The sequence below is a fragment of the Lagenorhynchus albirostris genome, chromosome 13, assembly GCF_949774975.1.
Source record: "Lagenorhynchus albirostris chromosome 13, mLagAlb1.1, whole genome shotgun sequence".
Taxonomy (NCBI): Eukaryota; Metazoa; Chordata; class Mammalia; order Artiodactyla; family Delphinidae; genus Lagenorhynchus; species Lagenorhynchus albirostris.
Window position 1 is genome coordinate 5585048 of NC_083107.1, and position 27287 is coordinate 5612334.

General features: G+C 52.1%; 1 protein-coding gene and 1 pseudogene across 3 annotated transcripts in view; both read left to right on the plus strand.

Moving 5' to 3' along the window:
* LOC132531676 (DNA-binding protein RFX8-like) overlaps positions 1-13749 on the plus strand; it is a 48542-nt gene extending 34793 nt beyond the window's left edge. Inside the window, exons 5-6 of one of the 3 annotated variants that reach the window (XR_009544175.1) lie at positions 8605-10057; positions 13610-13724. Coding sequence is in view for 2 of the 3 variants with exons in the window: in XM_060169641.1 (XP_060025624.1) it covers positions 13610-13673 (64 nt within the window). In the remaining variant the exon portion in view is untranslated. Of the gene's footprint in view, positions 1-5986; positions 6064-8604; positions 10058-13609 lie in introns of those variants that run through there. The other 2 variants (XM_060169641.1, XM_060169642.1) reach the window with 2 other exon arrangements.
* Positions 13750-14580: 831 nt separating this feature from the next.
* LOC132531891 (uncharacterized) lies at positions 14581-25977 on the plus strand (annotated as a pseudogene).
* Positions 25978-27287: the final 1310 nt, after the last annotated feature.

Consider the following 27287-nt stretch of genomic DNA (forward strand, 5'->3'; position numbering starts at 1 on the left):
CCTGCACTGTTGGTGGGAATGTGAATTGATACAGCCACTGTGGAGAGCAGTATGGAGGTTCCTTAAAAAACTACAAAAAGCCAACACGACATTTGAAAGATTTTCTAGGGAAAACAAAGGATGAGTCATGGGGCAATACAATCATGTCTCAGCCCTCTTTATGTCGGACCCTTCTTAGCCAAATTGATGGTAAAAACTAATTAAAGCAAAATGTGGTTTTTACGTGTCTACGCCTTTAAAGCATCTCAAGAAAAAAAAAAGGTGGGGGGGGAATTCCCTGGTGGTCCAGTGGTTAGGAACTGGGCAATTCACTGCCAGGGCCCGGGTTCGATCCCTGGTTGGGGAACTAAGATCCCACAAGCTGTGCGGCCAAAAAAAATAATTTAAAAAATTTTAAAACTAAAGCATCTCAGGCCTCAGAGGATGATGGAAGAAGACGTCCTGTTGAGCTGGAAGCACTTGCTTCCCAGCAAGGTCAGCTCTGGGTGTTTGCTATGGTTTTCTTAGAGCCCTGTTTTCACAATGACTGTGCTTTGGATCACAACCTAATAAATGGCCCGAAGGACTGAATCGGAACCACACACGGGAAATGACACAGGGACAGTGACTGCCCCCCCCCCACCGAGAACACGAGGCCATCCTGGCTGGACCCTGAGAGCTAAAACTGTCCCCTCCAGTCCTGCTTCAGCCCCTCACCCTGAGCGCCCCTGCTCTCGGGTGGAAGACCCCTCGGTGGGGCACCTGGCTGCCACGGTCGCCCCTTCTAGCCTAGCCCAGCCTGACCTGCAAGATCAGAGCACAGTCAGCGCTGCAGTGTTCACCCGGCCAGATGCTGTGGGCGCCGACGCCCTTGACCTGGACCTGCACGGACCTTCCCTGGTAGTAGGGCTGGTCTCCGGCAGCTGTTGTCTGCTCAGCTGCTGTGTAGCCTGGCTCTAACGTGGCCACCCTCTGTCTCCTGCAGATTTAATGCCACTTGGCTAGCATGGGACCTCTGCAACTAGGTAGTTTTTAAAATAGATAATGAAGATCTTACTGAACCTACATGTTGACCCATGTGATGAGCCATTTATTGAATGAGGACCTTCCAAAGGTGGGAAGAGACAGCCTCTCTGTTCCTTTGCACAAGAGAGCTATCGTCGTCTGGCTACGTGGAGATGAGGACTTTGTAACAGATGACCGAATCGCTCCGTGAGGTTGACAAATTTCTCTTTCCCATTATTGTCGTCTCAGTGCATAAAATCCCCCAATCAAGTGCTACAAAACTTGCATATCTCCCCAGTGAGCATAGCAGCATTGCGTCCCCTTGTCGGCCTCACACAGGCTTCTGCGTGGCGAGGAGTCCCCTGGTAACACTACCCTCCTTTCAATGGCTGTTGAGTTCAGCTCATACTCTACATTGAACCGATGGCAGCAACTTGGGAGTTTCACTTACAAATCCCAAATTACTGAGTATCGCTCTCAGTGGCTTAGCCTCCAAAGCTGCCTGAGTCAGGGCTGGGGGAGGGGTGAGCCATAAGGTGGAGGGTTTCCCTTGTCCTTCCTTTAAGTCAGAAACCAGACCTTCTAGCTTCCAGATTCCTGAGTATCCAAAGGAATGTCCCAGGAAGATGGCTGTTACCATCCAAAGACTTCAGTAAGCGCTCTCCAAGTGCAGGGTTGTGATAAGTACCAACCAAAGCACACTGACCAGTCACAGGGAAGCTCCCCTGAGCTGATCAAGCTGCCAGTTTATAGGCCCCTAAACTGTTGAACTAATAAGAGAAGAGGACGGGCCCTCTGACGTAGATTCCCCTGGCAGCCTGGACTTTAGCTGTCATAACAATGACTTGGCAATTATTCGTGCTAACAGCTTTTCTGCACCACGGGCTGAGAGAGGGCAGACCTTGTCCATCACGACCACAGCTGTATCCCCCAGGGCCTAGCGTGATGCCCGCATATAGTAGGTGCGCAGTAAATAACGGACGCACGAATGAGAAATGGATGGACGGAGCGGAACACATTCACGGTCTTGCATTCATTTTCCAAAGAAGACATACTAGGGGCAGCAGGAGAACAGCCGTGGATCGTAGAGAAACTGCTCTCCCTCCAGTTCAGCTGAGGGAAGCCTCACAAGTGATTCTTAAGCATCTCTTAAAGGCTGATGATCCTGTGTTCCTACTTGGATTCCTTTGCTATTAGCCCTTTATCCAATGAGCCTTGGTTTCTGACATCCCTTGTCTTCCTTCACTCTAGGTTTTATGCTTTCAGGCGGTGATTGCCGCTTGTTGTTTTCGTTGCTGGAATGTCTCAGAATCTTTGTGGCCGTGGGCTGTTCATAGATTTTACCTGGAGAAACTCCGTCATCGTCCACACCTACCCAAGATGTCATTGAGACATGACAGATGGAACTCCCGAGACATTTCCGATTCTCCGTCAATCCATCATCCTGGATCTCCTCCAGGTTGAACAGATTCCACGTCCTGAAACCCTCTTGCCAATGAGCAGTCCACAGTACACTTCCTGTTGTGATAACAGCTCTTAATGAACAGTGAAGAGGGTGGCTTTCTAGTGGGCATGTAGGCAGACCCTGAATCTCTCTGCCCTGTTTTGAAATAGAATATCATGCAGAAACATTGATCACGTGGGTATCAAGTGTTCTGTCCAGATTTCCGTGGAGAATGGACTGACCCAGACCTTCAGAAGAGAGCTCCCAGGGCTGTAGAGAGGCTGGGAGGGGATGTAGGATCTTCCTGTGTGAGATGAAAGCCATTTTCCTCCACTCCCCTCTGACTCCCACCCCGCCCCAGGCCACCCCTGCCTTGAAGACCGTGGTCTTGCTTCCAGAAGCAGAGCATTCGCCGGCTACCTTCCTCTTTGCATATTTACGTAGAATTCAAACAGTCAGGCGTGAGGACATGTGTGGGAGTGGAAGGCGCAGCCACAGCTCTGGGCAGGGCGTGGAGAAGCCACCACCTCCGGCATCTGGAGGATGCACATTTCCTGTGCAAAGTGGGGGGCCCTGGGCTCCCAGTTTCTCGGTGCCCACAATTAAAGGGGAAATGCCCCACACCACAGGGATAGAACTGAATCTGTTCTCTGCGACATATAAATAAACGTCTCCAGTACGATATGTGAACCCAAGAGACATGGTGACATGGAACTTACATCTTATTATTCATTCTCAGTTTCCTTGTTCTGTGAAGCTGCCCTGCCTCATCCGTCAGCTCAGAGGATGTTATCGTTTCTGAGCACGTCATTTTCAAAGCCCCAAATCAGAAAATAGAAGACTTCATTTCCATGATAATTTTTCTTTTCTCACTGGAGCAAGTCCTACCCATGATGACATCATATTCTTGTTTCTGAAGGGAATAAACCTATAAAAATAAATACGTGGTTGTCCCAGTTACAGAAACAGATTAAAAAAAAAAAAACTAAGTGGGTGATAATCAGCAGTTGTGGAAAGAAACTTGGAGGAGGGTTTCGAAATCAAAGTTACCCCCCAACGAATAACTCACTGCAAAAGAAACTTTATGCGGGCTTCCCTGGTGGCGCAGTGGTTGAGAGTCCGCCTGCCGATGCAGGGGACGCAGGTTTGTGCCCTGGTCCGGGAAGATCCCACATGCCGCGCAGCGGCTGGGCCCGTGAGCCATGGCCGCTGAGCCTGTGCGTCCGGAGCCTGTGCTCTGCAACGGGAGAGGCCACAACAGTGAGAGGCCCGCGTACCGCAAAAAAAAAAAAAAAAAAGGAAAGAAAAGAAACTATGCTTATGCTCAGAAATGGGTGTCTGACTGAAATTATTTCTTTGTTATCTGTTATGTCACAGTGGAGACGTCGTTGCCTTTGACAAATCTACTAATTATAACAGCATTCTCCAAGAAGAAGGAGCAGTGAGTGTTGAATAAAATAGATTTGTATGATAGACCCTGGAATATTCAGAAATTGCTGAATTAGATGCAACTGTTTTCCTGTGTGTCACATTCTTATTATGGGCAGCCCTCAACCACTCACCCCTCCAGCCAGGACTGTTGCGTGTCCACTGTGTACACACGACGTGAGGGGACAGAGGAGGTCCCTGTCCTCAGGAACAAACTACCTAGCTACTCATCAGCCGTTTAACAGTGTTTCTTCTGCTATAATTAGAAAAGAAGCATAGGTTATTAGCAACAGATCTGTGTGAAAGTGTCTCCAGTTACATTTATAACTCTTTGAATTAGGACACCAGAACTATGAATAGCTAATCTGTGACATCACGAGGTGAACTTTTCTTTGGTTGCCCAGGATGACAGGCTAGCACTCTGATATGACAAGTGGCATTGAGTAGACACCCTTTGAAAAGCCTGTTTTGTGACCAACCCTCTTGAGAGCTGAATGGGGTGTGAAAGAAAAGTAAAAACAAAGAAACAAAAAGCATATTCCCTAAACTTGAATAGAATACAGTTTCGTAGCTGGGGAGCTAAGACAGACATAAAACTATGGGTGTGCTGTGAGGGGCCCGTGCCTGCTACAGGGGGATTGGGAACGCCACAGGGAGGGAGGGAGGAAGGATGTGGGCCAGGAGTAATTAGGGAAGGCTTCATGGAAGAGCTGGCCTGTGTTTGTTTCCTGTTGCGGCTGTAACATACTAGCACAAATTTCATGACTTAACACAAGCTTATTATCTAAAATTTCTAGAAGTTATGAGTCTGACTAGTTCTCACCAGGCTAAGGGCAAGGGGTTGACAGGGCTACATTCCTTCTGGGGGACCTGGAGGGGAGAATCTATTCCCGGCCTTTTCCAGCTTCTAGAGGCTGCCCACATTCCTTGGCTTGTGGCCACTTCCTCAGCCAGCAAAGGCAGGCTGAGTCTTTCTCATGACACCATCTCTCTGGCTCTCTGCAGCTGGGAAAGGCTCTCTGCTTTTAAGGACCCTCGTGATTACATTGGGGCCACCTGGAGGATCCAGGATCATCTCCCCATCTCAGGGTCCTTAACCGTAATCACATCTGCAAAGCCCCTTCGCCACGTAAGGTTCCAGGGACTAGGATGTGGGCGTTTTCGAGGGACTGTTATTCCACCTATCTTGCTGCCCTTGAGCTGGTCCTGGACAGAGTTTCTGAGGTCCTCTTTTTAGGAGGTGTTGATCTTGAGGGTGTAGCTTGCATTCATGCTGGGGGTGTGTGCGGGCAGTGAGAACCGGGAGTGAGGATGTCAGGGAGAAGTAGACTCAACATGAGGTCCAGGTGGTGGACAGCTTGTCAGTGCCAGGCTGGGGAATTTGGGTGTCGCCCAGGAGACTGTGGGAAAACCACTGAGGCATCTTCAGACGCAGAATGACAGGATACATTTGCTTTGGGGGTGATAATTCTGGGAGCAGTGTCTTCAAGAGTGCAGGAAGGACAAAAGGCATCAAGAGAATCAATAGAGTAACTCAGGGGTGGCAGGTGGTGCCTAAAGGGACAGGTGATGACAGGAAGGTCCTCCAGCGTCTCTCCAGGGGCTGACCTTAGTACCTGCTCACTAAAGGTGGGCGGAATAAATGAATGATAATAACCCCAATGGCTTTTCTTGGATCTCCTGAAGATCCCAAGCTGTATTTAATACACCTAAAAAAATCTGAATAGAATTTCTCACTTTTTTCTTTGTCATTTTGCTGAATTATTCCTCCAGAACAGGAATCCCCCTGATTCTTTCCTGAATGCCTTGTCCCGCAGAGATTCAGACTTTAGTAGTTCTGCACCAGACACTCACTCCCTTTAGATTTCTGATTGTTTATATTAGGAAGAAAAGATTTCAATTTATGATTTTTTTTTTTTCCTGAAAGATCAGTTCTTTTCACAGGAAGAGCCCAAAAGGAATTGACTTCAGGAATGCACTGAATTTACTTCTTATTATTTTTGGTCGTAGCTTCCCTTTCCATTCTGACAGTACTGTGTTTTCAGATGACTTCTTCTGCACAGGTGAAACTGTGAAGTATCGGAAATTAGAATTTTGAATTCTAATTAGAGGTCGCCGTGTTTAATGTAGGGGTTTCTGCAGAGTTGGACGACACAGCCTGCCCGGAGCTGCAGTCTCAGCTTGCGATGCATAAGGCTCACCTGGGGAGCTGCTTAAAGCGAGAGATTTCTGGCTTCATGTGATTCATAGCGATATGAACCTCAAGCACCCCAGGAATCCTGATGTAGTTGGTTTCAGGGCCACCCTTGAGAAACACGGGCTTGGATACTGGCAGAATCAGTGTCAGGAGAGCATTGATGAGCCCGGGAGGTCATGTGTGCTGCGGAGAAAGTGGACGTGGTTAGGATCGTGCAGTGTGAGGGGAGAGAGTAGCCCAGGGTTGGAAAGGAGGATCCCTCAATTCTTCTCCAGTAGAAGCACTGGTGGCCAGGCCAGTGAAGTCCATGCAACAGCCCCATCCTTCCTGATGACCAGCCTGAGCATCGTCCCCCCAACGCACATCCTGGAAGTGTACCCATCAGAGGACTCTGAATGTTGCCAATGTTAATGGTAGGAATGAGGGTGGAACAGCCCCCAGTGGAAACCACACAGCACTCCATGGAATGATGCCTCTTGATCTATCACCTTTCTGTGCTACTGCTTTATTTGTTTAGACATCTACACCCCTCCTTTCTTCCAAAGATATTAACAACGGGAGTTTAACTTGGCATCTTCACAGCATGTAGTGCATACTGTGCATTTTTCTGGGGAGAAGCTCATTTGTTTTCATCACATGCTCAGAGGGGTTCAGGACCACAAAAGAGTTGAGAAGTAACAGATTTTAAGTCCTTCAGGAGACTGTTGAGTGTGACCCTAAATGCCCCCGGACTTCAATGTGATATTGGCTGGTAACAGGGAAGCATCAGCTCAGGAGAAAGCTGGCGGTGGCTGTTCTCTGTGGGTGCAGCACGCAGCTGGGGGCACTCCTAGCCCTAAGGATAGGGGCTGGCGGTTCAGAAGGCCGCTCTGGCCTCCAGTGGCTTGTAGACAAGAGCCTACTGCAAACCCACATAAACGATCTACTAAGCAAGATACAAGCGAGTAGCTCGGCAAGGCTCTGAGCGCATGAGAACGGAGAGAGCGAAGGAGGAGCTGCTGACCTTGGAACTGTGCGGCCGCACAGCGGGCCATTAGGTTGGAGGAAACGAAAGGGAGCCAGCCGCCCCCCCCTCCCCCCGCCACCAGCTGCAGTCCAGCAGGCTTAGCTGCTTAACTTCCAAGCCCCAGGGATGCTTTCACCTACTCTATTAAAGTGGAAGCTATTCAAAAGGCGTCTGGGAAAATCCTGAAGAAATCATTTCAAATACAGTTGATGTCCTTCATTCAAACCAGGAGCACGTGCCTCCCCTTGCTCTGGGGGAGGAGGGGGTGGGGAGGGGAGGCGGGGAGAACAGCAGGGATGACAAAAGGCAGGAATATTGAATTCGCTTTCCTCATGTTGCCTTTTTCCATCCTTGATGGAAAGGTTTTACGTTCTGTAATCTGTTCTTCTAAAGGAAAGTCTGTGCCCCTCATTTTCCTTGTCCGTTAGGCCCTGAGATTTTCTATATGACTCACCATTTGTATAAGCCAGGCACGGTGACCCAGACAGGATACGGTTGTAGTTCAAGGAGGGACAATGAGATAGACAAGAGTTGTAGAATGTATTTATGGCATCAAATTATCCATAGGTAATATTTTTTATTGTATGTCACTATTCAGTGTTTGTAATACACGGCAGTAAGAGTGCAATATATTAAATCCTAATTCCTCCCTGATGACTGTAGTGCGTAGACTTACAGAGGAAGGTTAGTATTTTTTGCAGTGAAATAAAAGGGAAAATTGCTGGGATCAACAGTGTGTCCAGGGGTGTGGATAAAAGATTACTCCACAGCAGCAGTGTAATTATCACCTGGCTTAAAGAAAGAATCCACGTGTAAATGGTTTTTAGGGTGACAATCATTCACCGAATAAGACAGACCCAGTTGAGTCGCCTTTGTCGGAATTCGGGAGAAGTGCATTCTGGGAGCAGGAACTGGCAGAGAAGCTTCTCCTACAGAACAGTAGGCCTGCATGCATCGGGGAGATTAACGGTTCACGCCTTGGCTACCTGGGGGCAGTAACTGGCTTCTTAGTTTGCCTGTGACCATAGTCGTACCAGATGGAGTAATGTTTGCCTTCTCCCAGACCAGGGAGAACCAGCATTCCCTCCTGGGCTTGATGGTGGTCAGGAAACTCAGGGCTTCTCTTCACGTCCTATAGCAAGGCTCCACGTGGGACCACGTTGTCATCTTTTAGAATGAGGGCCTCCCCGTGACAGAGCAGGGAACGCATATGTGCATTTCCCGGAACCTGGGCTGGGGGATGTGGAGGGAGAAATTGGGGTTAGGGGAGACAGTGGTCCAAGACCGGTGGCCTTTAGAGTGGGTGGTGCAGATCCTGGAAATGTACGAGTTATGGCATCAACAATGGAACTCCATCAATTTCAGGCCAATAAGTAATGCATGACTCCAGTAGCTAAAAAACCCACGGCCCCAGGCAAGAGCCCGGCCGCTGTCATAGCCAAATAGCAACCCATGCAGCATCTCAGGGCCTCAGAAAGGTCTTTGAGGAGCAGTTCATTCTGGAAGTGGGCTGCACACTGAAATGATTCTCCATATCCTTCCTAGATGGCCTTTCTCGCTGACGAATACTGCAACTATTGTCAAGACATTTTACAGAGCGTGAGGAACCAAGAACTCGAGAGAGAGAGTAGGTTTGAGCTGCAAAATACCAGCGTTTCTGACTTGTTCTTAACCTTTCTACTGGAAAAGACCCCTGGAGGGATGTCTGGTGGGAATTCATTGCCTGAAGTGCTTAGAATGCAGCTGTTTTATAGTCAGTGAGCTCTTGAAGGTGTATTTTTATTCAGTTTAATCATCTGGAAAGGTTGCAAGGTGCTCATACGGATCACTTTACACTTTAAATAAAAATGCGGCTATTTTTAGATCCTAATTCCAGCTGATTTGGAGCACAGTATTGGTAATGCGACTTACCCTGGAATTCTCAGGGATGCTTCAGAGCCGTCATGGGTCCACGCTGACTGAACAAGAAGGGTGCTCTGACACGGGTATCGTGATGAGTGGATTTTATTCTAGAATTGACTGTGGAAGACACGAGCAAATCTCTTAACCATTGTGAATTCTGGCTTTTACTATATAAAATGAAAATCCAGGGAAGCAAGTGCACTCTTAAATGAAAAGTTTTCTGAGGCCTCCGTGTTCTAAGCACTTCAGCTTTGGGAGATAATATTCACTCAGCGTGAACGCATTTTGTACTTTGTGTAAAGCAGCGGAGGGAGGGAGGGACCACGCTGTCTTCAGAGTGGCCCCTGGCCTGTTACTGCTATGTTATCAACATCCATGCACGTTGGATAGCTAATCCATTCCTTCTTGGAACTTCCCTGGTGGTCCGGTGGTTAAGACTCCACCCTTCCAATGCAGGGGGCGTGGGTTTGATCCCTGGTCAGGGAACTAAGATCCCACATGCTGTATGGCATGGCCAAAAAATTTTTTAAAAAAAGAAATCTATTCCTTCTTGCCTTCATTGCTTCATCAAGTACTAACTGAATTCTTACCCTGTGACCAGCACCGTTTCTGGAACTAGGAAGGTATTCCCCAGGAGGCTGGAGAAGCTTATAGTCTGGTACTGAAAGGAACGATGTACGCCAATGAATGTGATACCGTATGGAAAGTTCTAGAACACAGTGTGATGGACTGTTCTGGGTGCCCAAGGGAAGAGGAACAGAGACAGCTGGAGCGGGCTCCCCGGGGGAGGCCACGTTGCTGGCAACTCTCTTAGAAAAGCAGAAGTTCAACAGACTCGAAATGGGGTAGAAAAGGGATTCCAGGCGGAATCAGTGGTGCGGACAAAGGCAGCAGGATGGTCACCGGCATCACAGGACAAGAAGGTCGCTGTGGCCGGATTTATCTCGAAAGGAGAGAAGCCAGAGGGGAGGTGGGAATCGGCCGGTGCCAGGAAGGGCCTCTGGAAGACCCTGACTTACTGAGGAGACAGGTTGGCAGTGACATCCAAGGGCCATATTGGAGCAAAGGGTGCGGAGGAGGTTTTGTCGCAGTCAAGGTGAGAAGGAAGGAGGGTTGGATTGGGAGATCCAATGACAGTGACGTCAGAGAGAAAGCGGGACCAATCAGAAATATTTCTGAAGCAGACGCACCGGGATTAGACGGTTTGGGACATGGGTGCTGGGGGAGTGAGCGGAGGTGGTGCTGTCTCATCCAGCCCCGCGAGCCCCAAAAGCCTCCAGCCTGGGAGTCGAAGGATTAACACATCCTGCTCATCCCACTCTTGTCTTTTTCGTTAAGTATCTATGAGTCTCTTGGGAGACGTCTTCTCTAGAAGAGAGTTGAAAATCAGGTGAGTCCAGGGTTGGGCCTCACCCCCTTGACAGCCTGCACAGAAGGAACAGCCTCTTGCCTGGGGTCACTGGAGGGCCCTGGGGTCAGTATTGTGATGTCTCAGAATATCTGAGCTGCAGGAATCCCCAAAGGCAAGAGTCCTCATGAGCTGACAACTCAGGTTGGCCACCTGGTCCAAAGATGGAATCTGAAAAGTCAGCGTGGGGGAGAACAAAACAGAAGCTGTCCACAGAAGTCCTTAAAGAAGGCTCCTTGGTGCAATGGAATCCCACCAGATCCCTTTAGTCTACTCCGTCCTTAGGTGGATTCTGACGTGATGTCAAGGAGGAAGTCTTTTTTTTTTTTTTTTAGTATTTATTTATTTATTTCGGCTGCACTGGGTCTTAGTTGTGGCGTGCGAGCTCTTAGTTACGGCACGCATGCAGGATCTAGTTCCCTGACCAGGGATCAAACCGGGGCCCCGTGCGTTGGGAAGGTGGAGTCTTACCCACTGGACCACCAGGGAAGTCCCGAGGTATCTTTTTTTTTTTTTTTTTTTTTTTTGCGGTACGTGGGCCTCTCACTGCTGTGGCTTCTCCCGTTGCGGAGCACAGGCTCCGGACGCGCAGGCTCAGCGGCCATGGCTCACGGGCCCAGCCGCTCTGCGGCACGTGGGATCTTCCCGGACCGGGGCACGAACCCGTGTCCCCTGCATCGGCAGGCGGACTCCCAACCACTGCGCCACCAGGGAAGCCCCCGAGGTATCTTTGATTCCATACGGTTACACTTCTTCCTGAGCTGAAAACTAATTGAGGGGGTCAATCAGTCAATGAAAATTTATTCTAAACTCTGGTTTTTACCCCTGGGCCCTGATCCTCATCCTGTTGTAATCAGTAGGAGCCCCCTTGTGGTCAGAAACAGCCTTCCTTCCCGAAGACGCCTCAGGAAAAGGTGGTCCACGTTCTCCCGCCCAGCTGGCAGGTGGTCTCTGATGGGTGTAGAATCACTTCTGAGATACAGCTTGGAAAGGCCAATAGGCAGAGCTTGACGTGGGTTGGAATGAAATTCATTCTGTTACCATTTGGGGCTGATGAAGAGTCAGGGGCAGGTGGGCTGGATAGGCCTCACCAGGCGCAAAACGAGCGTTCAGGGATACGTTCTGTTCTTCACATCGGGTGGAGGACTCGCTCACGTCCTTCTGGAAATCTCTGCCGCAGGACACGGTCATGCTCGTGTCATTGCCTGACGTGTACCAGCTCCTTAAATGCCACGACGGACAGCCGTACAAAGTAGGAGGAAGCTCCTTCGAGGTGCTGGTTTGCATCCTTCCCAGAAATTGGTACCAGATGCTGGGGTTAGACCCGCAGCCCTCACTCTCGGCGGTGTCCGTGGACCTCAGACCTTCTGAGGAGGCAGTCGTGGGGCCCATGGACCGTGAGCCTTGGATCTTTCCCTACGACTCAGCTTTTCTTTCTGAATTCACTGAGAATCTGAGTTAGCTCATGTAGAGAAAAAGCCAGTACACATGGTGACCTGTGGCTCCGGTGACCCGTGAACCCTGAACTGAGTCAGAGTTCTTCCTCTGCTATTTCAGCCAAAAGAGAGCTGTTTAAAAGGAGTAATTGGAGTAGCTGCTTTGCATTATATATAACTGCCAGGCCTTGCGGGTTTGTTTTTTAAGCTCTGGAGTGATTATTGTAGTTTGGGGGTCAATTATATATAATTTCTACAGTGAAAATGTGCTCCCCTTAAGCTAGTCATGAACTTTTACCTTTTATTTTATTATTTTCTTAGAAAAAAAAAAATCCAGGGCTTCTAAATTTTTACCACAAAGGTTGAAAACTGGAGGCTGGGTCCAGCCCTTAAATATTTTGGTTTGAACTCCCCTCCTGCCCCCCACCCCGTACTGGCCAGCATTTGGGGTGTTTAAATTTTTGAGTCAGTTATCAGTACTTGGAAATCTTGGGAAGAATTCCGACTCCAGCTTCTCCAGCCTGATATCCCGCCCAATGGGCAGTGGCCAGGGCTGCGGGGTAGCGGAGCCCTCAGCAGGTGGAGACCTGGCCTCTCTCTCTCTGTCTGTGGCTCACGTGAACTGCGGCCACTCGTAACCAGAGGCCGTCCACACCAGCCGGCAGTCACATGTCTTGACACTTCTTTTAGGCTGCGTCGTGTCTTAGTTGCGGCCCGCGGGCTTAATTGCCCCCGCGGCGTGTGGGATCTTAGCTCCCGGACCAGGGTTCCCAGGCTTCGAACCCGCGTCCCCCGCATTAGAAGGCGGATTCTTTACCACTGGAACACCAGGGAGGTCCCTGTCTTGACACTTCTGTTGTAGGGAATTGAGGACGTTCTCCTTCATGACTTTTTGGAAGATGCTTCTATTCAGCATCTGAAATCTGTCCAGTTGTTTAGTCAGAAGTTTAAGCTGCGGTTGCTCACTGCTTCGGAAGGTTCTCCAGCCCCTCTTACAGACCTCCAAGCTCAGAGGCAGGTTTCGAGGGACAACATAAATGCTGTGAGAGTACATGAACTTTCCACGTGGGGCAGGCCTCCTCCCCTCTTGTGTTAGCTCTGTCCTCAGGCACTAAACTGCAGTCCACCAGGCCTGGCCGCTTCGGCTGTCCCGGCTTTTCCTGTGGTGCCCACAAGGGATGCTTGTGCTGATACATCATCACCCTCTTACCATTTCCCCCTCGTGAGTCGCAGCGGGGCCAAGGTAGGGAGGTGGGAAAGGGCAAGGGGCAGGCGGGCCGTGCCTCCCCTCCCTTGAGCCAGCTCCCAGCGGCAGCTGCAGTCAGCTCACTGCCCACCCAAGCAGGGCCGGCGAGGGTTCCGACCCCAGCATCCTCCCGCCTCTCCGTGCTCTGGGTGGGCTCCCGCGAGGCTCAGAGATTATCTCGCCCTCCTTAGAAATTCCGCCCACGTGGTCCCAGTCACCCTGGTGACTTTCCCCTCCATCCGGCTGCCAGGGCGCGGTGTCTGAACACTTCTGCTGTCGCAGAAGGCTGTTCGTCCGCTCAAGCCTGCGACGGCTTCCTCTTGGGAGCCCGAGCTGCTCTGCTGGCTGTCCCCGGCCTCCCTGCATCTGACCCCTTGGTATCCCTCCAGCTCCGTGGCCCTTGTGAACGCCGTCACACACCCACTGTGTGGGTCGCGTGTTTTACGGTCCTGGAAATTCCCGGTTTTCTCCCTCCTGCCTTTGTGAGGTTCTCCATCACTGCCTCTAGCTCTCCCCGCCCGCCAAGCCCTCACCACTTCCTTCCCTTCCCCTCTGCAGATCTGCCACGCTTGCACCCTGTGCGCTGTCTCCCCCATGGGTCCGCAGAACAGGCCACGTCTAATCTTCACCCACGCCTGGCATCCCCAGCACGCCGGGCTGTGTTGATCCCTTTCTGACCCACTTGGAAAAGTTCACGTGCCCAGGCTGGGCCCTTGGGCCCGTGTGATTGCCAGCCAAGAAGCCAGCAGGAAGCGTCCTGCAGAGAGAAAGTGAGGTCTGGAACTTGCTGGGAAAGGAGGGGCATGAAAGGGGTCCAGTTTTCCGGTGGCCCCTTCACCGCCTGCGCTAATCCCAGCCCTCTGGCTCTCCAAACCCCTCTAGGATCTTCAGTAGTTCCTAGTTGATGGGCCTGCCTGCAGCCTTGACCCGCCTCGGTCACACGCCCTTCCCCTCCCAGCAAGTGCTCTGTAACAGCGATTCCATCAGTCAACAACTGTCCACGGCCCCCATTGCCCGGATGGTCCTCTCTCCTTCACTGCTTGGCCTGTGGCCCGACCCTGTCCCCCTGCCCCCCATGACCCACTGGCGTTCCCCAGCACCGCAGACTGGTCGTCCCCAAGAGGCCCTTATTCCTACTGCTGTCTGTGCCTAGTCGCCCCCACCCCGCCATTGCTCCCCGCCAACTCCTACCTACGCGTTAAGGCCCAGGCAGAATGTCCCCTTCCAGATGAAGCCGTCCCTGATACCTTCTTCCGCTAGAACTGCTCACTTCCTTCCTGTGTCTCACGTTGCCGGGAGCACTTACTCTGCTGTTGGGATGCTGTTTGTGCTCCTGGTAACCTACCCTTTGTGGGGAGCCCCTGGAGGGTGGAGGTCATTCCCCTTCATCCACCCGTGCAGCCCGCACCCAGCAGACGCTGCACGAGTGTCCCCGGTAAGTGAATATGTGAATAAATGAATAAATGAGTACATCCAGGAGAGCACCTCCTCTCTCATGTTTTCTCATTTCTGATCGTTTCCCGAGGAGAGCATGTAGAGATGAGAAGCTGGGGGAAGTCAGGGTTCCTGGGCAAAATCCTCAACTTCACGGAGCACACGGCAGACGCTGGAGGACATCACTTTCCTGGCATTGCGCAAGTGGGGGGCGGTTTAGTCAATGCGCCCCTGCCGGGATCTTGGAGCCACTTGGGAGGGGCGAGCAGGCAGGGGGGTGGGGAGGCTGGGGGCCTGGCTGGGTGGGGCAGGTGGACGGCTCTGCCCTCCTGGGCGGGTGGGTGCGCCACCGGTGTGCGCTGCCTTCCTGCGTGCAAACCTGAAGTTACAGCATCAGTAATGGGCGTGTGTATTGTTCTTCACAGAAGTTACTGTGTTTGTCTAAAGACTAAGAAGAAAGACGTACCTTTCCAACATGGCAAAGGTAGGTTTCAGGCAACCAGACAGGAGGGAACAAAGCAGCTTTCCCAAAGCGAAAAGTGCAGGCTGCCAGTGTCCCTCAGAGCGGGCAGCAGGCCCCGTGCAGGGAGGCCGGCCCACCCACCTGGAGGGCAGAGGACAGCTTGCTGGGCCCCAGGTGCTCAGCTGGAAGCCACCCCTCCTCCCCTCCAGCCTCCAGGCTCTGCCCTTGGAGGAGAGGACGCAGGGCCAGCAGGTCACGGTTCTAAAGTTCCAGAGGGAGGGCCCCCAGGGGTGGCGTCCCGGGCAAGCCAACGTCAGAGGTGGAAGGGCATTGTAGCAGAGCCTGGGACAGACGGACAGGCAGGCAGACCCTGCACCCTGTGCATATGGCCCTGCGGACTCTGTGTGTCGGGGCACCAGGTCCTCGGCTCTGACCTTCTCACTCCTGGGTGTTAGCGGAGGGGAGAGAGGGGCTGAAGGAGACGTTCTAGGATCTGTTCTGAAATCCCACGGCGGCAGATGGGGACGGAGCCTGGGACCGGCCCTCTGCCCCAAATCAGCCCCGGCCAGGGGGCGCCCAGCCGGGACCGCCCTTTGACCACCTCCATCCCCCACCAGTAGGGTTGTTTCTCCTTCTGAGCTAGAGGCCCATCCGGTTCTGGGCACTTTCACCTTCCCCACTGGGGCGATGGCAACGACCTTGCAACACGACCTCCATCCCTACCCACTGGAGCGGCCGGCTCAGGGTCCAGAGCCTGGCCTGCTGGAAGCCGTACCTTTATGCTCACTGTTCCAGGGGAGTTTACTGAATACCCAAGGGCCCCTTTCCTCTCCGTAAAACAGACATGGCTGTAGTGCCTGCTCTTGGGGCTGGTGTGAGGATGACTCACCACTCGTCCTGCAGACCCTGAACACGTAAGGGAGAGGTTTGTCCCATTGGACAGCGGAGGCCCAATTCACTGCCCCAGGCTCCCCAGAGGAAGGACAGGAGAGCTTCTGAGTCCCCACAGCCATCCTGTAGAGGCCGCCCGCCCTGTTCTCCAGAACCGCACTTGCCTGGCAGAGCCCAGTTACCCACCGTTTCCCTCTCTAGAGAATTTAGGCCCCTTGCTCGGGGTGCAGAGAATAGGGAACTGGGAGGAGGAGCTGCAGGCCCCTGAGACGTCTGCCCGTGAGCAGAAGCGTCCTAAATGCCGACTTTCAGAAAGGCGGTTCTAGAATGTGTGCAGTTTGAACATTTTGATTGTCATTTAGGATTCAGGGTTTTGTTTTTGGTGGGTTTTTTTGCGGTACGCGGGCCTCTCACTGCTGTGGCCTCTCCCGTTGTGGAGCACAGGCTCCGGACGCGCAGGCGCAGCGGCCATGGCTCACGGGACCAGCCGCTCCGCGGCATGTGGGATCTTCCCAGACCGGGGCACGAACCCGTGTCCCCTGCATCGGCAGGCGGACTCCCAACCACTGCACCACCGGGGAAGCCCTAGGATTCAGTTTTAACGGGCAAAACTACCCAAATCCACTTTTCTTTCTCTTCGACAGCAAGAAAGTTTGGGTAATTTGGAGAGGGGGCATTAGGCCAAAGTAAGATGACAAGATTTCACCAAGTGTCGCGTTTGCCGTTGTCTTTAGACCATGAGATGGTGCTGAACAACAGCAGGAGAGTCGGCATCCTGCAGCTGGATCTACACGCCATCATGCATCGGGCGCCTTGGATATTTCCCAGCAAGCCCTGACGAGTAACCCGAGCGGCACTGACGACCTGGAGGGGAGCACAGAGATGAAATGTACTCCTCCTTCCTCAGCTGCTTGGTTGCAGTGTTTGGTATATAATCAGGGCTGCTATGGCCATCACTGATTTATAGATTTCCTAATAGAATTAGAACGTTCCTCTTTGACGTTATAATTTACCTGCTCGCACACCTCTTCCTGCAGAAGGTGAGGAGTGCCCCGAGAACCCTCTTCCAGGGCCTGCCCTGGGGTCCATAGTGCCAGGACGTATTTGCCGAGTGAGTGTGGTTGCTGATTGACAATATTTCTTGTCTCCTTTGGAAAACCCTCCTGCATCCCTCTTGCAGATGCACAGATCGCCTCTTCGGGCCTCAGTGGGATTGACCTAGCTCTCTGCCTTGCCAGTTTCTGCTCTAACTGTAGTTTTGTTTGTTTGTTTGTTTACGCACCCTCGCAGCTTGTGGGATTTTACTTCCCCGACCAGGGATTGAACCCAAGCCCACGGGAGTGAGAGGACAGAGCCCTAACCACTGGACCGCCAGGGAATTCCTGCACCAAGTGTTATTTTTAACAATGTGAAGTTTAACGATGGTGCTTTGACCTTATTTCACTACTTTACAAACAAGTGCTATATAAGCCCATGAATACTAGTGCCCTTTGCTATTGTCCGGGGAAGGGGGAATTTCCCCCTCTACCCGTCTTGAGTTCTCCTGGCTGGATTAATAATCAACCTGGCGCAAGACAGGTTCACAGGAGAAAAAGACACAAATTTTAAATCATGTGCACAGAGGTCTTACAGAAATGGGACCTAAGAAGTAGACAAAGAAACTTAGGTTTTGGGGTGCCCAATTAGTGAAGAAGCTAAACAGAATGGGGGCTTGGGTAGTAAATTAAAGAACTAACATGGTTTGGGACTTCCCTGGCTGTCCAGTGGTTAGGACTCCGTGCTTTCATGGCCGAGGGCCTGGGTTCAATCCCTGCTCGGGGAACTAAGATCCTACAAGTTTGGCGGCGCGGCCAGAAAAAAAAAAAAAAGGTAACATGGTTTGTTTATACATGGTTTGTTCTCAGCCTGAATTCCCTGTCTCTGGGGATAAGGGTGTCTCTTTACATCCTGGTGCCGGAAGGGCACCTTTCACACCGGAGATTTATTTCCTGTTTTCAGGGAGACCGAGGGGGAGGGTCAGTGTCCTTCCTGTGTTGGCCGTTTCTCAAGTAACTTTTCAATCAAATCAACCAACATGCCACTGAGGCACATTTTGCAGCCGCGTACTCTGGGCCCCGACACTAGCTGACAATTGTAGTTGATCTTAAGGAAGAAAATCTCCATTCTGATGCCAAAATCTGGCCTCTGCACGCTGGTGCCAGATCAAATCCCAGCGTTGTGGGTGAAGTAGAAAGAAAGAGCCGTGTTGCTCTGCCAGGTAAGCGGGCCACAGCGGGCTCACGCCCTCAAGCCTGTGTGTCCTGCCCTGGAGGGGGTCGTGAGGAGTCTTATCGCGTTCAAGGAGCAGGGCGTGGCCAGCTCGTGGACACTCTTCTGATTGGCTGGTGGTGAGGTCATCGGGAGTCGGCATCATCAACCTTCTGGTTCCAACCGGTCTGGGGTCTCCGTGCTCGTGGGCGGCAGACAGTTAACTTCGCCCACCTGGAGGGGGTTTCAGTATCTGCAAAACAGCTCAAGGAACAGGGCTCAGAATATTCCCTAGAGTCGTTGAGGAGGAACTAAAGGTCCTTGACTGTGTTTAATGGCTAAAGTATTATTATTTTGTCTTGCTTGCCTGTTTTCCTTTCTTTCTGCATTTTCTCACTTCTCTGGTTAAATTTCTTCTTTGGCTAAAGTTTTTCTACAGACAAAAGGCAGGCGGAGGACATGGGTGGAGGTCTATTCTGGGAAGGCCCCGTAGGGTCCTCCCTCAGTTACAGTTCCACGAAGAGCTGGCTTACGCGCGGTTACATCACTGAGAGGGGACAGTCACCACAGCAGGAGGCTCCCCACTCGGGGGCAGCCGGGAGCTGCTTCAGGAGGGGCTGCAGACCAGTTGCCACCTCCTCCCCCGGTCGCTAGGCTTTGGTCTGAGGGCTGCCAGGAGGGGTCAGCCATGCATAAAGCTGCCTCCCAGTGCCTGAAGCCCCCTCAAGGTGTGGGCTGTGGGCTTCATCACGGCCCGCCCAACACGAGGCTGCACACGGGGCACCTCGGCATTTCACCACCAGATGGCTACGTGGATTCAGCGATGCATTAGAAGCACCGCAAAGTATCCTGTCTTCTTCCTTTGACCTTGAGGGGGGGCTGACTTGGTAGGATTGTACCAGTTATTAAAATAGTGAAATGGGTCCTTACTTGCTGCTAAGTAGCTCCCTCCCCCCACTGCTTGCCTGTCCCTTGATTATATCCCCTGTCCCTACTGCCTGGCTGTCCCAGATCCCAGATCCTCCCCTGGGAGACTCCCCTCTAACCAGACCAGCAGCTGAAAGGTGAACACTTAACCCAGCAGGCTTCAGGGCAATGGAAGCCCCCCTCCCAGGCCACTGGCTTCCCCAGCAATCCCAGCTGGCTGCCCAAACCTTGCTCTCACCCCCAGCCCAAGCCCAGGGAGACCCAGGAGGCATGAGGCCTCTCCCCCAGGTGCCCGCCAGCCTGCCAGGGGCTCCTGTTGGCATCCTTGCATGTCCTTTGCAGAGGGCGCAGAGCCGGCAGGGAGACAGCATGACCCCTGGCAGACGAATGCCTGAGATGTGCCTGGAAGATCTTCCAGACGGAGCCTGACCAAATGTGCACCAGGGCCATGGCAGCCCACTGGGTTATCTAAATCTCCTTGGCACATGGGGACACTCAGACAGATGCGCTTCCACTGTCCTTCCACTCTCAGCGCTGCCTGCGCGGGTGCGGGACCCAAGTCCCGGTGTCGCACACTTGGGCTGCAGCCCTCGGGCCTGTACTGACAGGGTCTGTAGCCCTGGGCAACTCACCTAACATCCCTCAGCGGCTTTGATGTCCACCATCAGGTAAAGGACTTGAACAAACTACCCCCTTTATAGAAATGGCAGGGATGGATGAGGTCACGTCTGTACCCTGCAGTGAGCTCAATTGGAGCCCGGTTCTGTGTGATTACAAGGTGTAGTTATGATTTCAAACTCTTTCTTCCCATTTCAACAAGTAGCCGAGGGGATTGCTAGAAGGCGAGACCACAGAGCTCTGAACCAGACGACCTGGGGTGACAGACCCAGCCCAAGGCAGCCTTTGTGTTCAAAATGAGGGCGAGGCCGCGGGGAATTCCTTTGAACTGCAGTGGGATGTTATCCCCTAGGTCACCTGGGATACAAATACCTACGGGGAAATTCTGCTCTACCGCTCACAATCGGGTTTGTTTTGTCTGTTGATAGGTTTGAGCACTTTAATTTCTTTGCTGGGGACATCAACAGACCTCAGTGTATTCCTGAATTGTCTGTCTTCAAGCCTCCAAACATTTGTCTTCCAGGTACAAAACCACGATTTTTTTTTTTTTTTCAGTAGAAGAAGTGGGTGTGGGTCATTCTAGCTACATTATAGCACTGAGTGCCCAGGACCTGGTGCAAAGGAAAAGGTTTCCTCTGGCGCTCTGGACAGAAATGTGTCAAGGCCGGGACGGGGGTTCAGGTTGGGGAAGTGGTGTCTCAGAGGCTGGTACACGCAACTCTGTGCGTGTGTTTGCTTGCAAGTGAGCACACGTGTGCATATGTGAGCGTGTCTGTGCGTGGGAGGGCATGTGAGTGGGTGTGGGCAGGTAAGTGCTGGTGTGCAGTTGAGGATGCGTGCACCAAGCAGGAGTGTTTAGGAGGTTGATGGCTTTGTCTGTTTGGGGAGAATGGCGCTCATCTGGGGGTTTTGCAGACAGTGCCAGTAAGGTGTCAGGCTTGGGTTCACAAAAGCCAAGATGAATTGGTTTCGGACGTGGGCGGGTTTGGTCCTTCTGCTGGACGTGTCACTTGGAGTTCTCAGTAGGCCCGTTGGCTTGACTGTCGTCATCACCCTCATCAGCAGTCACGTTACCAAATCAGGTCCAGCTGCTTGCAGCGCAAAAACCAATACTCAAGAGAGGCAAATGTCGGCAGGAAGGGAAACTGCCTTTGAGCAGAATACCGGCAGTCCGGGGAGACGGTGGACTCGGTGTTCTCCAAAACCGTCTCCGAAGATTCTGCTCGGCCGAGAAAGTTTTTAAAGCGGAAAAGGGAAGTCATCTCAGGTAATCACTGAGATGGGGGGTCAGAGTGGTCACCATGCCCCACTGTGTGCAGGCTTGTCGACTTCCTGTGCTCTTTCTTTAGATGCTGTCGTGTTCACACAGTCCTTGAGATTACTGAAGGGGAAGCTGGGGAAGAGATCGGTCATCATTTCTATTTCTTTGATCTATGGAAAGAACCTACAAGTTAGGCAAAGTATCGTGTGATCAAAAGATTTGAAAGGTGTGCTAGGGCCAGAGATGAGTAGAGCATGGGGGCGCCTGGTTTGAGGTTAGTGACAAGACGAAGGGACCTCCTGCAAAGAGCTCTTTTCTGCCCAAAGCTGCTTACAGCCACCCCGTAAGAGAGGAGGATGCTGTCAGGGGAAGCCCCAGCACCCTGGCCCCAGTGGGCCTGAAACACAGGGCCTCCCGCCCCTCGAGGCGTCATCCTCTGAAGGCCGAGGCAGCAGGAAAAGACCTTGACGAGGGAGTTGGGTTCCACTGGGAGGGGTGGGCGTAGGGAAAGTGGGGGACCGGTCTAGGGAAAAGGGGGGCATCTCTGCAGCTCTCTGCAGCAAGGACCTGGAGGGCCTGAGACCAGAACGTGACTCGGGTTTTCTCCTTAAGCCTCCAGCCACACGTCTTCCTGCCCCCTCCATCTCCCCCAGGAAACCCAGGAAGGAGCTTGAAAGCTGGTTCCAAGCCTTGGCAGGTGTCTGTTTCCATTCTTTGCTCCTTGGATATAGTCTTTCCAGATTCTGTGTGGTTTTGATTCCCTCTCCTTGGTCCTCGGCATAGCTCACTTGTACCAGTGGTAGTGTGCGCGGGTGCATAGCTGCAGAGACAGCGATTCATTCGACAGGATGAAGCTCTCCATCCTCTGGTCCTTGTTTCAGACACTCACGCAGCCTCCACTTTACCGCCGCTGAGCCCCCTGAGACCGTCGGTACCGGTCCTGCATGCAAGACCGTGTAACGCGGCGTTTCTGTCCTCACCCCTGCAGCATCACGAGTGAGGCGTCTTCTTCGAAAAATGGTGGTTTTGTAACTGCCTGCCTTTGAAGGGCTTGTTTTTGTAAAACAACCTGGCTGATAAAAAAAAACAAACAAAGAAACACTGTTGTCAATGAGATACTCAGACCGTTAAAATGTGAAGCCTCGGGCTTGTCCACGATGACTAATGGCCTCAAGTTGTTAGCACCTGGCAGAGCCAGAGAAGAGAAATGCTCAGCTCTGTCCTGCTTCATTTGTTCCCCTGGTCCTCGTGCAGTTTGGGCCCAGGGGTCCTTTCTAAATGTAGGAACCTGAGGTGTCACGCTGCCGGCGAGAGGAGGAAAGCTGGGTAATGTCTGTGTTCACTTGTGAATGTTTGTGCGGAGATCGCCCGCAGCTCCTTCTCTGGATGGTTTTAGGAAGCATCCTTGTGTGTGTTGAACACCAGCAGGGCTCCCCCCGAGAGCCCCGTTCCCGGTGGTCCCAAGTCTTGCGGGGAGGATGCCGCTGCCGAGCGGAGTCTGTTTCCAAACCCAAGTTCACGTGCCCGATGCACAGTGAGGCCACACAAACCGAGAGGCTGGAGTTTGGAGCAGAGAAAGGTTTATTGCAGGGCCCAGCAAGGAGAGAGGAAGGAGATGGGTGGCTCATGCTCAGAATACCCCGGGACTCGCGGAAGGGTTTCAACAAAGCCGTTTGAAAGGCCAGGGGAGGGGAGGGGCCGGTCCCGGGGTGTGTGATCAGCTCGTGCACAATCCTCTGATTGGTTGGTGGTGATCAGTCCTTAGGCCCCAGCAGGTCTCATGATCATCAGGTAGTTAATTTCTTCCATGTGAAACTCTCAGGAAATATGCACGAGATACTATTATCTAGGTACTTCAGAGAGGAGCTACAGCAGAGGATATTGGGGTGGGGGTGGGGTTCTGTCCTGGGAGGGCCCCATAGGGTCCCGCTTGGTTACAGGTCCACACCCACCCAGAGCCCAGGGTGGGCCTTTGGGGGCTCTCAGCGGGGGCTGAACAGAAACCGAGAGGAAAGGGCATCTCCTTATTCCTGGCCAGTCCCTGCCATTCTTCCTCGGAGACTTGCGGTTGAGTGTCTGGGTGGTCCTCACGCAGGAGAGTCAGGAGAGACTCGGGGGGTTCACTCCAACTTGTGCTGGAAATTACATATGCCTCTGTTGGTTTGTAACTCACCTGAAGTGTGGCCCAAGGCTGCTGTCAATCTAGTGGGGAGTTCCTTAGTCTGCACGTGGAGGCATCTCCCCGGTACCCAGTTTAGTGCCACTCAGGCCATCGATGACCTTGGCTCCACTGGACACACAGGTGGGCCTTCCAGGCCTCAGATAATTCACGCGGCGCAGCGACCAGCTTTGTGCCGTGCAGTCGGCACCCTTCCTTCCGTCACTGTGGGACTCTGCGCCCCTTCTTCACGGTGTCAGACTTGCCACGTGTAAGTTAGCCCCCGACCCTCTCAGAGGCAGCTGCCGAGGGGGCTGCAGCAAGGCCGTCCCACAGGCCTCCCTCCCCTGTTGCTCCCCACAAGTGACCTTTTTCTAAAAAGAATTGTGTGGAAGTCAGCTGCTCTCCCACCTCCTGCCTTCTCCCCCGCCCACTTCAAAGGGTTCTGCCTGGGACCATCCCCACAGGAGATGGTGCAAGACCCGGCCCAGGCCTGGGCCGCCTCACCTCGGCTTTCCTTCTTCCTGCCCCACTTTGACCTCGTGAGACTGTCTGTGCGCCACCCGTGGGTGCATGTGACAACACGCTCGCCTTGATTTTTATCATAAACCCCAGCATTTTTTTCTCTCTAAAATGTCACAGCCAAGCAGAAGCAAAGCGGAGTCTATCAGGTTGGCCGCCAGCTTCCAGCTGAGACGGAATTTCCTCCTCACGGCCGTGAGCAAGCTACGACCCTCTGGCACAGAGACAGCTTCGGGAAGTCCGAGAACACACAGCATTTTGTATTCTACCTTTTACAGATGTTATTACAGCCTGAGCGTTTTGCACATTGCTATGTGGAACCCACTCGTCTTTTTCTCACCTTTTTATGTAAAATACAACACGCAGAGAACCACACACACACAAAACCATATTAATCTCATTATTATGGCAAGATGGTAGTTCATCAAACAGCTGGACCACACCTCGCTCTCCTGTCAATGAAAATAATCAATAAACAATCTAAAATAAGAATAGAAAAGGGTTTTATGTGAGCCAGACTGAGGACTAGCCTGGAACCAGCTTCCCAGATGACTCTGAGAAACTGCTCCGGAGAGCAGCACGGTTTTATATCTTGTCAAAACAAAGAACATTAAACAAGTCAGGGTTTCATTTCTTCAAGGTTATTAAAAAAAAAAAAAAAGAACAGACCAGCATGTACCCAGCAAGTCAGTATGGCCTTGTCACCTGGGAAGGGGGACTTAACCATCAAAGGAGTAACAAGTATCGGTGTCCCAGGAAGGGAGGCATTTCATCTTTATTTTTAACATGGACATTTTTACTTCTGGTCAGTGTGTCCTTTTCTCTAATAATTAAAGCCGAGGTACAGTGTAAGCTTTGATAGGCCACACACAGGCTATTTTAGTTAGCATCAAACTCAAGTTCACTCATGTATAAGCCAGAATTACTTCCCTGTATCTCAATACGTGGACATGTCTTTTGTCACTCCCCTGCCATCGTTGTCGGACGCGCAGGAAACCTCCCCGGGCTTTTGAATTGTGCGTTTTCAGACATTGTGAGCAGAGCGACAAGCATCCTCTTTTTCTCCATCTCCCGACTGAGCTGGACCAAGAAATGGGTTCTTCGGGGGCACCCGGATTTAACCTTCAGGAATAAGAGTTGATAAAGTCCCCACTGCGTGCAGATGGTGGAAAGAGTAAAGCAGTGTCTGTTTTGCCAACTTTCTGGTCCAGTAGAGGGTCTTTCTGGGCCCAGGGGGTCCCATCTGCCACAGCTGTGGTACAGACACAGCACAGGAGGGTCGCGGGGAGGGACAGTCACCACTGAGCCCCCCAGCCCCACGGAGGGGATCAGTCGTTTCAGCAGATGTCGTGCGTCCCTGCAAAGTCCCAGGCACCTTCCTGGGCACTGGACACACAGCCGTGGACAGACAGACAGACAGAGCCTCCAGCCCACAAACTCACACACCTATCAGGGCAAGGAATCCCTGCCCCAGGGCTGCCAGATGCCCTTGCAGCGGGTACACAGGACAGGAAGAGTAGACAAGCCCTGTTCTAGACCGTTCTGCAAACACTGGGGCCCTTTGGAGGGTTGTGGCTGTACACAGCCATATATGTGACCCCCATTCGTCATGAGGCTGTCCCCGCAGATGACGGTCAGCGCAGAGTTCACGTGCACCCACAGGAGGAAAGCCAGCTCTGTAGTTAGTGCTGTCGACTGAAAAAATGCACAGCCTGAAAGTTGAGAGTTGTGTTTTATTCGGTGGACAAACCCGAGGACTAAGGTCCGGGACACAGCATCTCAGATCACTCCGAGGGACGGCTCCGAAGAGGCCAGGTGGGGGCCGGGGTAGATAGGAGCCGTTTTTGCAACAAAGACCAGGTAGTCGGAACATCAAAAGATGACTGTTAATTAAAGAAAACCGGACATCTCGAGGTAAAGAGTTTAGCACTTTTCTACCTATGGGAAGACGCAAGAGTCTGGGCTCTCTGGCATCGTTCCTTTGATGTGCTCCTCGGCTATCTGGGGCCAGTATCCTGCGTTTTCTCCTCCCGAGTCTCCTCAGGGTGCACGGCTGGGGCGGCTGCAGCAGCTCATTGCTAGATGGGGGGCCTCCCGCCCGGATCCTGAGCTCCCTCAGGGCGCACGGTCTCGGGGTGGCTGTCATGGGACCCGCCCGGATCCTGAGCTCCCTCAGGGCGCACGGTCTCGGGGTGGCTGTCATGGGACCCGCCCGGATCCTGAGCTCCCTCAGGGCGCACGGTCTCGGGGTGGCTGTCATGGGACCCGCCCGGATCCTGAGCTCCCTCAGGGCGCACGGTCTCGGGGTGGCTGTCATGGGACGGCTTGGTGGCTGCAACACCCTTTGTTTACTGATACGGCCGGTGGCGTCCTCAGTTCACAGTGCTTTCCCCTCGGCCTTCTAGGGCCTTCATGTGAAGTCAGAGTATTCACACCACTAGTTTTTCCCCTTCATGTGGACCATGGTTTCACAAAGTTAAACAAGCCAGGAGTTGTCTGTGGGTCAAGCTTATTCCAGACCAGGCCGTGCCTCTCATGGAGCCAGGTTCTCTCACCTGAGATCTAGCAGAGAATAGTGAATATCGTATAAAGCTTTGAAATGGACAGAAAGGGTCAACACAGCCTTCTGGTCTTCCGTGGTCTTTTGAGTTATTTTACGAATCTCGTAAGTTGTATCAGACAGATACTACTGCAGGTGATTCTCCTCCACACAGTGCAAACCAATGCGCAGCGGGATCAGTTAATAACTGCCCTGAGCACAGAGCTGTGTGGCGTCTGTTTGTAGATTACTGTCAGTGGCATTCTTTGTTGTCTACGTATGTATGTATGTTTAGTGTCTTGAATTCTCTCTCCTTTTTTTAAAAAAAAATTTTATTTATTTATTTTTGGCTGCGTTGGGTTTTCACTGCTGCACCTGGGCTTTCTCTAGTTGCGGCGAGCTGGGGCTACTCTTCGTTGCGGTGCGTGGGCTTCTCATTGCAGTGGCTTCTCTTGTTGCAGAGCACGGGCTCTAGTCGCGTGGGCTTCAGTAGTTGTGGCATGCAGGCTCAGTAGTTGTGGCACACGGGCTTAGTTGCTCCGCGGCATGTGGGATCTTCCCGGACCAGGGCTCAAACCCGTGTCCCCTGCATCGGCAGGTGGATTCTTAACCACTGTGCCACCAGGGAAGTCCTGAATTCTCTTTTGAATCAGCTGCAACATCTTACTAGTTCCCTCATTAGTTGAGTCCCGTAAAATCTTTAACACACATTCATTTTATATCTGTATAAGAGTCGTGGTTTTATCTTCATTAAGTAATTGTCTTTTAACGATTATAATAGGCCAGATTACTGTGTAGCACAGGGAACTCTACTCAGTGCTCTGTGGTGACCTACATGGGAAGGAAATCCAAAAAAGAGGGGATCTGTGTATACGTACAGCTGATTCACTTTGCTGTACAGCAGAAACTACCAAAATGTTGTAAAAAACTATACTCCAATAAAAATTAAAAAGGAAAGAAAAGCATTAATAGCCAAAAAAGAAAAAGAGAGAGAGAGAGAAAGGCAAGGATGGGAATGTTACTTCTTACAAGATTCACAAGCAAGGTGTAATTTGAAAAGAGATCCAAAGAAAGTAGGAAGAAGGAGAGGTGTGAGAGTCTTCCAGAAGGGAGGGAGAATGAATCAGAGACATGAAGTAGCCCCTGGGCCCCCGTGATGTTATTGGCCGTGAGTTT